We start from the raw sequence: 13,896 nt of genomic DNA on the forward strand, positions 1-13,896 counted from the left end.
ATGAGTCATTTTATTACCTGCGATTAACAGCTATATCTATCACCCTGTGGTGATTTTGTCAACGTAAGTCCTACTTTGAGGGTAGTAAACCATTTTGAAGTTAAAACTAATTTTGACTTAGGAAGGAAATATCTCAAAACTGGGTCCAGAAGTTCATTAGGGTCGTTTGTTCATCCTCAAACGAGAGTGCTTGTATCTAGTCAGTACTAGGTTTAATCACGAGTAGTGGGCCAGCACATAAAATATGTTTGACAAATTAAAAAAACATAAGAGAGCGATTAAGTCAACCTTTCATTATTTTCCCTTACATTTTGTTACATGAATTGTTTTATTTTCTCATTTTTACCTCGAAAATAGAATCAGCATTTAATCTTCGTCTGTAGAAAATATTAAATATTGAAGAATTTGATGTTATATTAAACACAGAGTACTGTGAAGATGACTGTGGCAACCTATTAGAATCAGAGAAACTGTATTTTCAGGGCACCCGTATATTTCCTGGGACATATATGTCAATATATCCAGACATCAACCCTGAGGGTATAGCAAAGTAAAAAATAAAGTGTGCCTCAAATGCAAGGAAACAGAAAACTATTTCCACAAATACTTTAAATTAGCAACAGCAACAGCAATATTTTGCAGAAATTTTTTTTTTGCGACCATGTTTTAAAAACGTTTATTACATTATTTTGAGCGCCTAAAGATCAACAAACCTTAAAGAGAGGTAGTTCATCATAGGGCATTTCACAGAAAATATTTATTCTCAAAATGTCCCGTTTACAAAAAGGGTGAATTCTTATATAAAAGACAGGGATGTCAAAGGGTGTGATCCGAAAAAGCCGCCTTACTTTTATCCCACACCAAATGCTTTTTATGGTGCAGCAAAAGTTCTAAAAAACATAACCAAGCTTTGCTTGAATCATTGAATGGGACTGGTCTGATCGCCGTGTATCTTGGTGTTGAATTAGCTAAAGATTATCTCTTACCGATTACTTTCTCCAAAAATTAAGTATAATGCATTAAAGCTTCAGTTCTTACCTGATACTATTGGGGCCGTCTATGAGATACTCTTCCCGCCACTCCTGAGTATCCTTCAGGTCTTCTGCCTACTCCCGATGCTTGAGGCCTTCTGCCCCCTCCCGATGCTTGAGGTCTTCTACCCACTCCTGAAGCTTGAAGTCTTCTGCCCACTCCCGATGCTTGAGGTCTTCTGCCTACTCCCGACGCATGCGGTCTTCTGCCTACTCCCGATGGTTGAGGTCTTCTGCCTACTCCCGACGCATGCGGTCTTCTGCCTACTCCCGATGGTTGAGGTCTTCTGCCTACTCCCGACGCATGCGGTCTTCTGCCTACTCCCGACGCATGTGGTCTTCTGCCTACTCCCGATTGTTGAGGTCTTCTGCCTACTCCCGATGGTTGAGGTCTTCTGCCTACTCCCGATGGTTGAGGTTTTCTGCCTACTCCTGATCCTTGAGGTCTTCTGCCTACTCCTGATCCTTGAGGTCTTCTGCCTACTCCCGACGCATGCGGTCTTCTGCCTACTCCCGATGCATAAGCCCCTTGTGGTCGCCTGCCTGCTACAGCCCCTTGTGGCCGTCTGCCCGCTATAGCCCCTTGTGGTCGCCTGCCTGCTAAAGCCCCTTGTTGTCGCCTGCTTGCTATAGGCCCTTGTGATCGTCTGCCCGTTACAGCCCCTTGTGGTCGCCTACCTGCTACAACCCCTTGTGGTCGCCTGCCTGCTCCAGCCCCTTGTGGCCGTCTGCCTGCTCCAGCCTCTTGTAGCCGTCTGCCTGCAACAGCCCCTTGTGGTCGCCTGCCTGCAACAGCCCCTTGTAGTCGCCTGCGTGCTAGAGGCCCTTGTGACCGTTTGTCCGCTACAGCCCCTTGTAGTCGCCTGCCTGCTACAACCCATTGTGGTCCCCTGCCTGCTATAGCCTGCCTGCCTGCTACTCCCCTTTGTGGTCGCCTGCCTGCTACACCCCTTTGTGGTCGCCTGCCAACTACAGCCCCTGGCATTCTGCGTACTACGGATCCTTGCAATTTTCTTCTTAAAACTGACCCTCGAAATCTTCGGGCAATTGGACGCTGATCTTTATTTCCGTTGTCTCTTCCTGACCCACGTAGTCTCCTCTTCCCTTCCTCGCCTTGGGAGCAATATCGGTCTTTATCTCCTCTATTTCCATTTAAGCCATGTAGTCCCCTCACCCTTTCCTCGTCTTTGGTACCTTTCCGGTCTTTCTCTCCTCTGTCGCCCCGCGCACTGCGTTGTTCATTCTCACTTCTCTCACTTTGGGAACTGTTTTCGGCCTGTAGACGAATTGAATCCATTTCTGTTGAATTTACGGTTAACATCAGTTCCATGTTCAGTTTGGCCATGACGCCCTATGCGTTGTCTTAGAGGTCTCTTTGGCCCAACTTTATTTCCTTGTTCAGTGGTTTCGTTCCCTCCTTCTTGTTGGATGCTCTCTGCCATCAAAGTTTCGTTGCCTGTCTGAGCCTGCCCATCACGCTTTACTTCTTTATTCGCATCGGAATTAACGAAGACAACACAACATAACCAGCAACATAGCAATGCAAGGACAAGCGACGAGCGAATCATCGTTGAGAGTTGTTTTCTACAAATAGACAAACAAAAAAGAATATATTCTGTACTGTAGCCCTTACATCTAAAACGCTTTTAACAGAGATAATAACATATTAACCTGTGTAATTTATCATTATAAGTGCATATCGGCCCGCGTATGACAGATTGATAATATTCTCTTTTGAGTATATTTTCTGATCTATTAAAAGTTTTATTATAAAAGTCATAAATAAATCCTGGTAAGTTAAGTTCTTATAACCCTAATACTTTTCCTATATTATTAAATGTTAAGATATTATTTCACATTTAAGATTATATGAGTAGAAGAAAAGAATACAAAGTGATAAGGATAATAAAAACTTACCTGCGATAAGTGAAACAACATTTAAGTAAAATACACATAATACTTACTTCGAGTATAATAGATCTTCTTGATGGTTATTAAATATTGAAAAATATAGCGAAATGTTGGAGATGCATTGGTTTTCGAACCCTTTATAACAGTAAGTAAAATAAAAAACATAAGCATCCCGTGATTGTCACGGGACAATTTCAGAAAAAAAAAATTATTAGAGCGGAAACAAAAGCTGATGGTGTTAGCATCCCGGTTACTGTCTACCGTGACCCCCGGGCTATCACGATAATGTCCGTTGACACAGAATCTATACATTGTAAATATTAATTAGTTCACTTAGTCCCTAATTGCTTACTTGCAAGGGCGTTGTCAACATTAAAAATGTCTGGGGAATTAACACCTCAAGTTTCTTTTCCTGTATGGGTATGACTTACAACGTAGAACGTTCTTCTGAAGGCACACACTCTAATAATTAGGACCAGGGAAGATGTTACTTTAAAACGGAAAACGAAAACTTTTTATTCCGAATTTTCGTGATGTCGGGGAAATCTGTCGTCTTTGGTGATAAATGACGCCCTGCCCTGATAGATAAATTAATAAATAAATAAATAAATAAATAAATAAATAGGATCAGAAAATACATAAACGTCCTATCCAAGTTTCCTCGTTGGCCCATTCGACAAAAGCGTTTGCCTCAACGCAACCGAACGGCCTCTGAGCAGTAAGGTGACAGGTTCGAATCGAACTGTCGCTCAGTCCATTGCGGTTCAGTTCTGTTTGCTTAACCCATAAACCTGAACACAAGTGATAAATTCATGAGCATATCAACTAAATAAATAAACAAGCGCAAAACGACGAATGCTATCATCGACATCATTGCATTCTATAATGTGTAAACATCTGCTATAAATAAGCAGCGTACTGTGATTACTTGGAAGGTAAAATTTACCAAGTTTGGATTTGAACTCATTATCAACTGGTGTTGATTTGTCTGACAACGTGGTTAGCCTACACTGCGCACTATGTACATAGTTGCGACGTAGTAATAACTGCTGATGATAGTCATAACTATTCACTCATCCATAAATGGCGTGATATCCCATGGGCTTCCTGGTTATTTTTAGAAGGCAAGTTAGCCAAACAGGATCGAGTAAATACGTGAGTCAGCCAATTGGAAGGCTTGCAGTGCGAGCTCGCCCAGACACCAAGTATAGCCAATCAAAACGTCGCTACAGTAGGCCTCGTGACAGATCTATGGTCACGAGACATGTTATCTTCGAAAACAATCTGTACACAGGGAAAGGCTTCCGGTTACATTTGTCCACGGGTCACGTATTTACTTCCAAAATAATTTACTGCTATTAAAATTTTTTGGATAAAATCCATAAATAATACAAGTATAACGTTTTGAATCTCATAACATGTCTTATATAGATGCTTATTTTATAGAACTATAACAATTTCAGCCACAAGATGCACTGGTTACATGTATGTATGACTTTACACTATTTAGGTAGTACAGACCTCTGTATATTACAACTGATCCACATAGGTTGCCTAATTAAATGATAAATAATCTTTGTTGTAGTGTAAAAACGTCATTCGTCTGCGGTCGATGTGAGTTCAAGTCCAGCTCATGCTGGCTTCCTCTCCGGGCCGTATGTGGGAAGGTCTGTCAGCAACCTGCGGATGGTCGTGGGTTTCCCCCGGGTTTCCGTCCACCATAATGCTGGCCGCTGTCGTATAAGTGAAATATTCTTGAGTACGGCGTAAAACACCAATCAAAAAAAAAAAAAAAAAAAATCATTCGTCTAAAGAATTCCTAATTTGGGAATGGAAAAAATATTGTGCCCAAGAATGTTTCTGCTAAATGACGATGATCTGGATTATGAGTTTAAGAAATCACAACCCTTCTTCAGATACCTGACACATTTACTAACTTAAAGGCAGAGCCGAAACAGCGAGGTCTGGATTCGACCATGTAACCTCAATGGCCAAGGACCCGAATAGTCTAAATTCAATTGCTGTGAAACAGATAAAAAATAGAACAACACAGTGTAGACAGAGATTTGTTTATTAATAGATTTATTGTCAAATATTACATCCAAGCACAAATTTAATACTAATGTAAAATCAACTGAGCTACACAAGGGAGGATTTATATAAAAATTATAACAAAAATCTCAGTATACTGGATTTCTGAAAATTTTAAATTTGTTCCCTTTGCTCGGCAATAATAAAAGCATAAAAAAAATGTACTAAAGGTATCAGGGACATAGCCATCAAAACAACATGAATCAGAAAATATGATGAATGAAATCAAAAAAAAAAAAGATGATAATAAGAGCAGAAAAAATGATGTTCTTTAGTATTGTTTACATGGGTTAATTTATCCGAAAAGATAAGGGAATAAGTTTGTATTTCATCTGGTGTTTCTGTCATAACATTTTTTCCACTCGCAAACTTAAAGTATTTTGTGTTATAACATTCTTTTCCACTCGCAAACTGAAAGTATGTCTATTCATAATTTTGTTTTACAGTCCTACATTGTACAGAATATTTGTTTTCACCCATTCTGTGATCCACTTCTAAATTGTAGAGAACGTTTTATCTTAACACTGTGTTCCACTCGCAAATTATACAGGGTATTTCAGTCATATCATTGTGTTCCACTTGCCAAACTATATAGAGTATTTCAGTCATATTGTTGCGTTCCACTCGCAAACTATATAAAATATTTCTGGCATAAAATTATGTTTTACTTGCAAATTGTTTATTTCTGCCATAAACATTGCCTTCCAATCGTAATTGGTCGAGAGTGTTTTCTGTCATAAAATTATATTTTACTCGCAAATTGTAGAGAGTATTTCTTTCAAACCATTGTGTTCTAGTAGTAATTTGTAGAGAGTATTTCTGTCACACCATTGTGTTCCAGTCGTAATTTGTAGAGATTATTTCTGTCATAACATTGTGTTTCACTTGCAGATTGTACAGAGTATTTCTGTCACACCATTGTGTCTAAGTCGTAATTTGTAGAGAGTATTTCTGTCACACCATTGTGCTTTACTCGTAATTTGTAGAGAGTATTTCTGTCATATCATTGTATTTCACTCTCAAATTGTAGAGAGTATTTCTGTCACACCATTGTGTTTCACTGGCAGATTGTACAGAGTATTTCTGTCATAACATTGTGCTTTACTCGCAAGTTGTAGAGAGTATTTCTGTCACACCATTGTGTTTCACTTGCAGATTGTAGAGAGTATTTCTGTCATAACATTGTGTTTCACTTGCAGATTGTAGAGAGTATTTCTGTCATAACATTGTGTTTCACTTGCAGATTGTAGAGCGTTTTTTCTGTCATGACATTGTGTTCCAGTCGTAATTTGTAGAGATTATTTCTGTCATAATATTGCCTCCCAGTCGTAATTTGTAGAGTATTTCTGTCACACCATTGTGTTTTACTCGCAAATTGTACAGAGTATTTCTGTCATAACATTGTGTTTCACTTGCAGATTGTAGAGCGTTTTTCTGTCATAACATTGTGTTCCAGTCGTAATTTGTAGAGATTATTTCTGTCATAATATTGCCTCCCAGTCGTAATTGTAGAGAGTATTTCTGTCACACCATTGTGTTTTTACTCGCAAATCGTAGAGAGTATTTCTGTCATAACATTGTGTTTCACTTACAGATTGTAGAGAGTATTTCTGCCATAACATTGCCTTCCAGTCGTAATTTGTAGAGAGTATTTCTGTCACCACCATTGTGCTTTACTCGTAATTTGTAGAGAGTATTTCTGTCATATCATTGTATTTCACTCTCAAATTGTAGAGAGTATTTCTGCCATAACATTGCCTTACCAGTCCTATTTTGTAGAGGGTATTTCTGTCATATCATTGTGTTTTACTCGCAAATTGTAGAGAGTATTTCTGTCATACCATTGTGTTCCTTACGGTGACAAAGAAAGAGACAGGCCGCGGTATACTCCAAGTACTGTTATCTACTGTTAACTATGTTAATACCTATTTAATCGACCTCTTTCAGCGTTACTAGGGGTAAATGAAATGTCTGGGGTGCCACAGGGATCGTTGTTGTGCCCTCTGTTTAATAATTTATTTATTTATTTGATTTTTTTTGGTGTTTTACGCCGTACTCACTTATTTTAGTTATACGACGGCGGCCAGCATTATGGTGGGTGGAAACCGGGCAGAGCCCGGGGGAAACCCACGACCATCCGCAGGTTGCTGACAGACCTTCCCACGGACGGCCGGAGAGGAAGCCAGCATGAGCTGGACTTGAACTCACAGCGAACGCATTGGTGAGAGGACTCCTGGGTCAATACGCTGCGCTAGCGCGCTAACCAACTGAGCCAATGTTTAATATTAACTTACACCTGTTGTATTGAAATCGCCCACACGTTTTTTTTATGCATATGACAACAGAGTTGGTAGACAGATATCATGAACTAAGGGTTAACATCTACTTTAAAATGGCATCGATTTGAACAACAACAACAAACATTTCATTTCTGAATGACTGTATATTTCAAAAATAACGCGACACTATTAAAACATGGGCGAGATCAAAAGATTTGGCTGTGCTGAAGACAACGCTTCAAACTGCCCATTGCATTGCAGAGCAAATATTAAACACAGCAGTCCAGTTTTACGTACCGGTATACATCAACTCTTTAGCCTGTTACAGATCATACGAACCTTAACATTTTTAAAGCCATAACGAATATGTGAAGGGAAAGACTGCGCTTACCTGTTTCACTTTCATACCGCTATACATCATTCTCTACACAATGTACAAGCTATTAGTATTGTTTTCTTTTCATTTATTTATATTATATAAAATGAAATCTATCTATGGAAAACAAAGTAAACAAACGAAAATACAAATGTGTTCATTTAGTAACAGTTTAGAATTTATGTCATAGTACATGTAAGTGTCCAGCTCGTCCGAATCCACTCATAAAGTAGTTCTTTCAGAAAGCCAGGGTCCTCTCCTATAAGCAGTAGAATATTGCTGTCAGAATTTTTTTGATCCTTTCTCAAACTCACTAGCATATTCTTTTTTATGACACCGTACATGAAGGTCCTAACAGCAGAAACCCTGTGATTAGTCGATTTAACAGTCTATGTGTTTCTGTGAATCTCATGTCTTATTTAAACTATGTTAAAATAACAGAGCCGCTGTCGTTTTTTTTCACACATAGATCCTAACGTTATTCAACACATTTGATCCAACAGAAATAGGAATACCATTGTTTTGCATACATAATGAGGATGAGATATATGACACGTACATGTGGATGGCCGTGTATAACCGGCGTGAACTTTCCGCTTCGATGGAGTTATAGTAGAAGGTGAAAACTATTGTGTGAACTGACACAAAATACACCGATGCTTGAGCCTGAATGAATGCTTAGCTCCTTTGACTAATTACCAAGACTGAAACCTCTATGAACATAATATTACCACAAGGGCTAATGTGGAACGCAACTCATAGGCCTGTGTCAAGGCTCACATGTGTCATTCCCGCAGTTCTAGTTATATTGATGGTGTGCTACCTTCATACACTACATACATAACAAAGGCCACCTTCGCTGGATTTAAAGGAAACCACAGACTGTCCAGATGGTATATCTTATCTAGACCTATATTTGTACAAAGACCTAAAAACATGGTTTCCTCTCTCGCAGACTTTGCGACAAGAGGAATAACTCAATTTTGACACTGTAAACGACCATTTGTGTCAAGGATATAGCCTGTGCTATAAGTTTCCTAACTTTTAAAATGAGTATAATTTTCTTGTCCAGAATCTGAATGCCTATTTCGACGTACAGATGCTTATCTAAAAGGTTCCAATATTCCGATGGGTTCTATATCTATAATTATACCAATATGTATCTATGTAAACTAATAGATCCCGTTCATGACACTGATAGCTCTCATCAGCCTTCAGGTTCTAAGTGTTTATACGATGAACTTAATGCTTGATGTTAGATTTTATATATTAAGTGAAGATCCTCTGCGATCTGAATGAGACGATCCTACCAACCAATGTGTCTCCATTGTTCCTTTTCCCTGAAATAAATTTATGAACAAATAACAATTAGAATCTAGGAATCATTTTGTGCGACTATCAAATAGGACGATTCTTCTATTTTGAGAAATTAAAACATCCCTGTGTAACATCTGCTTTTTGCGTTTGCAAATTTTTTTATATATTTTATATATATATATATATATTGGTTGTGAGACAGACCTTGATGTCCACTTTTCCCCTTCTCTGCGTGCGGAAGCCACCAAACCTCTCCAATGCCATCTTTGTCTCGCTACTTATATGGATTCGCGAGGCTGTGAAGACAAATAAAAAAAAACATGGCGTTTTTATGATTAAACATACGATTTGTCACATCGCAGAAATGTTTATCCATGACTGGTCACAGCAGCGCTGTGGCTTAACGCGTGAGAAGTCCAGAACAAAATATACTCTCGAAATGAAACGGAAAAGTAAGGAAATTAGTGATTTTAATAGTACACCATTAGAGATGTTGCTACGTCGTAGTATTTTGGGAGACATGATGGCCGAATGACCCAGACGATTGGACATGTCTTGTGGGCAATTATCTTCCTACCTGCCAGATCGCTGGTTCGAAACCCGGAATGGTCTCAGCCAATTTTGAACTTTAGAATGTGCCCTATGTCCAGATTCAAAGTGTGATAACAATAATACCGTTACTCTAAATCCACTTCCCAAATGCTATCTATCCATCGCACCCACATCCACAGTGTCGGGCTATATGATACAGTACACGTGTGGGCGAAATATAGTTGCAACTTACGCAACCCCGTCGACTCCATCCTGGATGTCGTGTTGACTGTGTCACCAAACAAACAGTACCTGGGCATTTTGTTTCCAACAACTCCGGCCACACAAGCTCCTGGATGATTAAATGAAGGTAAACATTACTGGACCAAAAATGTGTTCCATTTATAATGGAAATGTATGTGGATACAAGTGGCATTACTGCAACAAAGCTCTTCTGCCCAGTTACACACTGTAGATATATGAAATAGCTATATACTTTACCTCTGTACATTACTCGTTTTTATTATCTGCAATCTACAGTTGACAAAAGAGTGCGTGAACGAACACAAGGCTACCAAATATATACATATGTGAAGTAAAACTGTTTCATTGCTGCATTTTAATGGTGTCCTTCTGAAAAAGCTAGTCTGAGAGACATGAAACTGAAACAGAATGGCTTCAATGCAGCACTGTAGTTTTGCCTCACTAAATGAGTATTATGCCTGAGACACTAAACATGACAATGTAACAGAACGGCTTCAACGCCACTTTGTAGTCGTGTCTTACTTAAGAATCAAATCTGAGACACCAGACATCACACTGCAACAGAATTGTTCTTTGCTGCACTGTAGTTATGCTTCACTTAAGTATTAGGCCTAAGATACCAGACATAACACTATAATAGAACGGCTTCTAGCTATGCCTCACTTAAACATCAAGTACGAGCCACCAGACATGACCCTATGACAAATCTGGAGTGGTTTGCATTGTCGTTGTGCCCGAATAGAGAAAGGCATGTGAAACTAAAGAAAATAAAATGCAATAAAATACAATAAAACAGTTTGAACGACGCATTGTTGTTGTGACTGATTTGAACAAAAGGCCTGACACACCAGGCATGACCCTGTAACAGGACGATGCAATTTACAGAACGATCCAATATCGGATTGCAGTGGTGTCCACTTCAGCATCAGGCCTGATACACCGGACTTGATGCCCAGTGCTCTCAAAGGTGTGTAATAGAATTCTACTAATGCGATCCCGTTCCCATTTTTACGCTCCAGATAAGCGTAAAGGCATGGAGATTAATTCCTATTTCTGATTTCCTTTAGTCCAAGAATGGATTTCTCAATTAATTTACATATGTATTCCAAAAGTGTTCAACGCCATACTCCAGAGTCTTTACTTATAAAAGCGGTGAGATCTACTGGTGAAGGAATCGGGTTTGCCCGATGTAAACCATAAACCTTTGTGAAGTTCAGACATACTTCATCACGTGGAGTGTATGAAGACTTGCGCGCCAAGGAAGGAAAGGTTCATCGATTGATTCAATTAGATTCAAGGAGTTTAAGTTTATTTATTTATTTATTTGATCGGTGTTTTACGCCGTACGTAAGAATATTTCACCTATTATAATATTTCACAGCATTATGGTTGGAGCAAAGCGGGCAGAGTCCAGGAGAAACCCACGACCATCCGCAGGTTGAGTTTACTTTTAAATTATAAAGCTAAAACTGTCGAAAAGATTTATTTTTGATTATATCAGAATGAGTGAGGACTTACCAGTATGCACACCTATTCTTAGTTGAAGGGTTTCTGTCTGACGATGAGGAATACGGTACTTGGTCATAGCTTTCAGTAAATGAAGAGAGAACAGTGCTATTTCGCTGACGTGACGGTTTCCATTCCTCCGCGGCAGTCCACTGACCACCATGTACGCGTCGCCAATAGTCTCCACTTTATAAGCATCGTAATGCTCAACGCAGTCGTCACAGAGGAAGTACAAACTGTTAAGAAGATCTACTACTTGCATCGGTGAACTTTGGGCAGATATTCTGGTGAAACCGACTATGTCACTGAAGTATATCGTGACGCTCTCAAAATGTTCGGCCTCGACTTTCTGGTTCATTTTCAACTGAAGAGCCACCTGGTGGGGAAGCATTTGGAAGAGGAGAGAATCGGATTTTTTCTTTTCCTGTTCCAGCTGGAGAGATTTCAGTGAAATGTCCATAGCAAAAAGCTGCAGTTTTAAAACGAGTTTGTGGAGAAGATACACGAGAACGACGGAGACTCCAATTACGATGATGAAGACACAGATGGCAAAGATCACTTGTCGGTCTGTTTGTCTCAGTTGCACTAGACTCTCGGCTAATACCTTCTCCTTCAGTTCTCTGGCTAGCCTTCGCATACAGGCAATGTGTTTAATCATCGCAACGTAGTACTGGTCAGCCAGCATCTCAGACCTGACCATCTCTTTATTTTGCAGAATTTTTGATCGGTAAACTTCTATTTCAAAAACGGGGCAGCTATTCTCCGAGTTTTCTATTTCGCAGTAGACTTTGAAGGTTTCGTAATGATCAGCTCCCAGCGCGTCGTGAACGACGTAAGTCTGGTAATCTTTCCAATTCAGGCGGCCTTCGAAGAAATATTTGATTCCAAGCGTGATTGTTATTCCGATGTTCTCTTTAGCTGTAAGGATCATCTTATAGGCGAGCAAATGATTCCACATGCTTCGCTCAGGCAACGTTTGTATATGTTCCACAATCGTCTGTAAAAAATTCTGAACTATCCCGTTGTAAAAGGCTAGATACTTACTAATGTTAATCTGGTTGTTCATCAGCATATGCCTGTGTTTATTGAGTGCCTGTACGAACTCATCGACAGACTGATACTGGTCGTTTTTCCCACACCTTGACCAGTGCTGGTTTTTACCCAACTCTTTATTCGTCTGACGGTATTCGTCATCGTTCAGCATTGTGCTAAGGTTTTTCCTCGTTTCGTGAAGAAATATCGTATGTGCACGTTCTAACTGCAAAGCGTGAATGAGGTCCCCAAGCGCTTTGCAGCTCTCAATCTGAAGACGCACCGACGACAACGCGATGTGCTCTTGAACCCTGTTGTAAAGCATGGATCCCGCAAAGATTGTGACGCCAAGTAGCGGAACGGACACGATAGTCAACATGATCAGGAACTGCTGCCTTTTCCCTCTCTCTGAGATAGGATCCACCTCGCAAAATAAGAACCTCCATGTGGATTTGCTGTCCACTTGTACCGATGTTTCACTATTTACTCGCATTTCAGTGGAGATCTGAATCAGAAATGGCACACCCTCGGCGTTTTTCGTACGCTAATATATGATTAATTCAACCTGAAGCAGCCTTTTCGCTGGAGATTGTATGTAATTTAGATAATCCAAAATTGAAATTGATAAGATTCCGGCTGCTTAAAACTCTCGAGTACAGAGTTGCTAACATCCCAATCATCCAATCGTATTCAAGCCTCTGTTTAGATAATGTTTGAAACTAACTAATTAATATCCCCGGCAATGTGCAAGGTATTCGCTAATTAGAGGTTTGGTCTCCAGGTACGAGGTTAATCTGCGGGTTTATTGCATAAGAAATATGCTACGAGACATAACCAGGTAAGCCTTCGGTGTTGGTGTTAAACTATCACGGTCAGCTGACAATACTAATGATGAAAGCTCTCGCGGTTTTCTGTGGCCCAGGTGATGATGAGCTCTCAACGACACTACCTCGACCATATATGTTGTCTAACGTTTGCTGAAGACAGCTTTTCTTCATATCTGTACGTTGCACTTGGGAAACTTGCCCAAGGTGTGACAAGTACTTGGCATTGCCTGCTTGATGGAAGAAAAGGTTTATACATTACCAATGTATGAGTCTGAGAGGAAACTTCCAGCACTGCGTTATTTTCTCCAACCACAGTAAATTCTCTTTAAGTTCTTAAAATGAGACAGCAAAGCCAGGAAAGATTCTATACCAATAGAGAAAGAATCTATCAGGGACGTCTGTGCTCATTTTGAACCGGACGAAAGTAATCGAGACATCCACGTAGCTTATAGCATGATTGACTATAACTATTATTGACTATAATAACCCTCTTATTTTTCCCGTCAGGTTTTGTTTTTGTATGAGGTCACATTTGATTGATCGATTGAAGACTCATGAAGGTACATGAAGAAAACAAAAGGAATCGATCGTATTGCTGTTCACTCCTTTTATGACGAATTACTTCTCTTCAACATCAAGAAAAAACAAGAAATAATAAAAAAAATAAACAACAGGAATGTAGGAATAATAGTTGAGAGTTACGGACAGAAAACTACCCCGCATTTTACACA

At 39.6% G+C, this 13,896-nt stretch overlaps 1 protein-coding gene across 1 annotated transcript; it reads right to left on the bottom strand.

Annotated features, from left to right (window-relative positions):
* Positions 1-8,950: 8,950 nt before the first annotated feature.
* LOC135475774 (soluble guanylate cyclase gcy-35-like) lies at positions 8,951-12,831 on the bottom strand. The gene is made up of 4 exons (XM_064755713.1): positions 11,319-12,831; positions 9,790-9,888; positions 9,210-9,301; positions 8,951-9,028 (listed from the first exon to the last, which is right to left on the bottom strand). Exons 1-4 carry the CDS (start codon positions 12,829-12,831, stop codon positions 8,951-8,953), a joined length of 1,782 nt encoding a protein of 593 aa, XP_064611783.1.
* Positions 12,832-13,896: the final 1,065 nt, after the last annotated feature.

The sequence above is a fragment of the Liolophura sinensis genome, chromosome 9 (genome assembly GCF_032854445.1).
Source record: "Liolophura sinensis isolate JHLJ2023 chromosome 9, CUHK_Ljap_v2, whole genome shotgun sequence".
Lineage (NCBI taxonomy): Eukaryota > Metazoa > Mollusca > Polyplacophora > Chitonida > Chitonidae > Liolophura > Liolophura sinensis.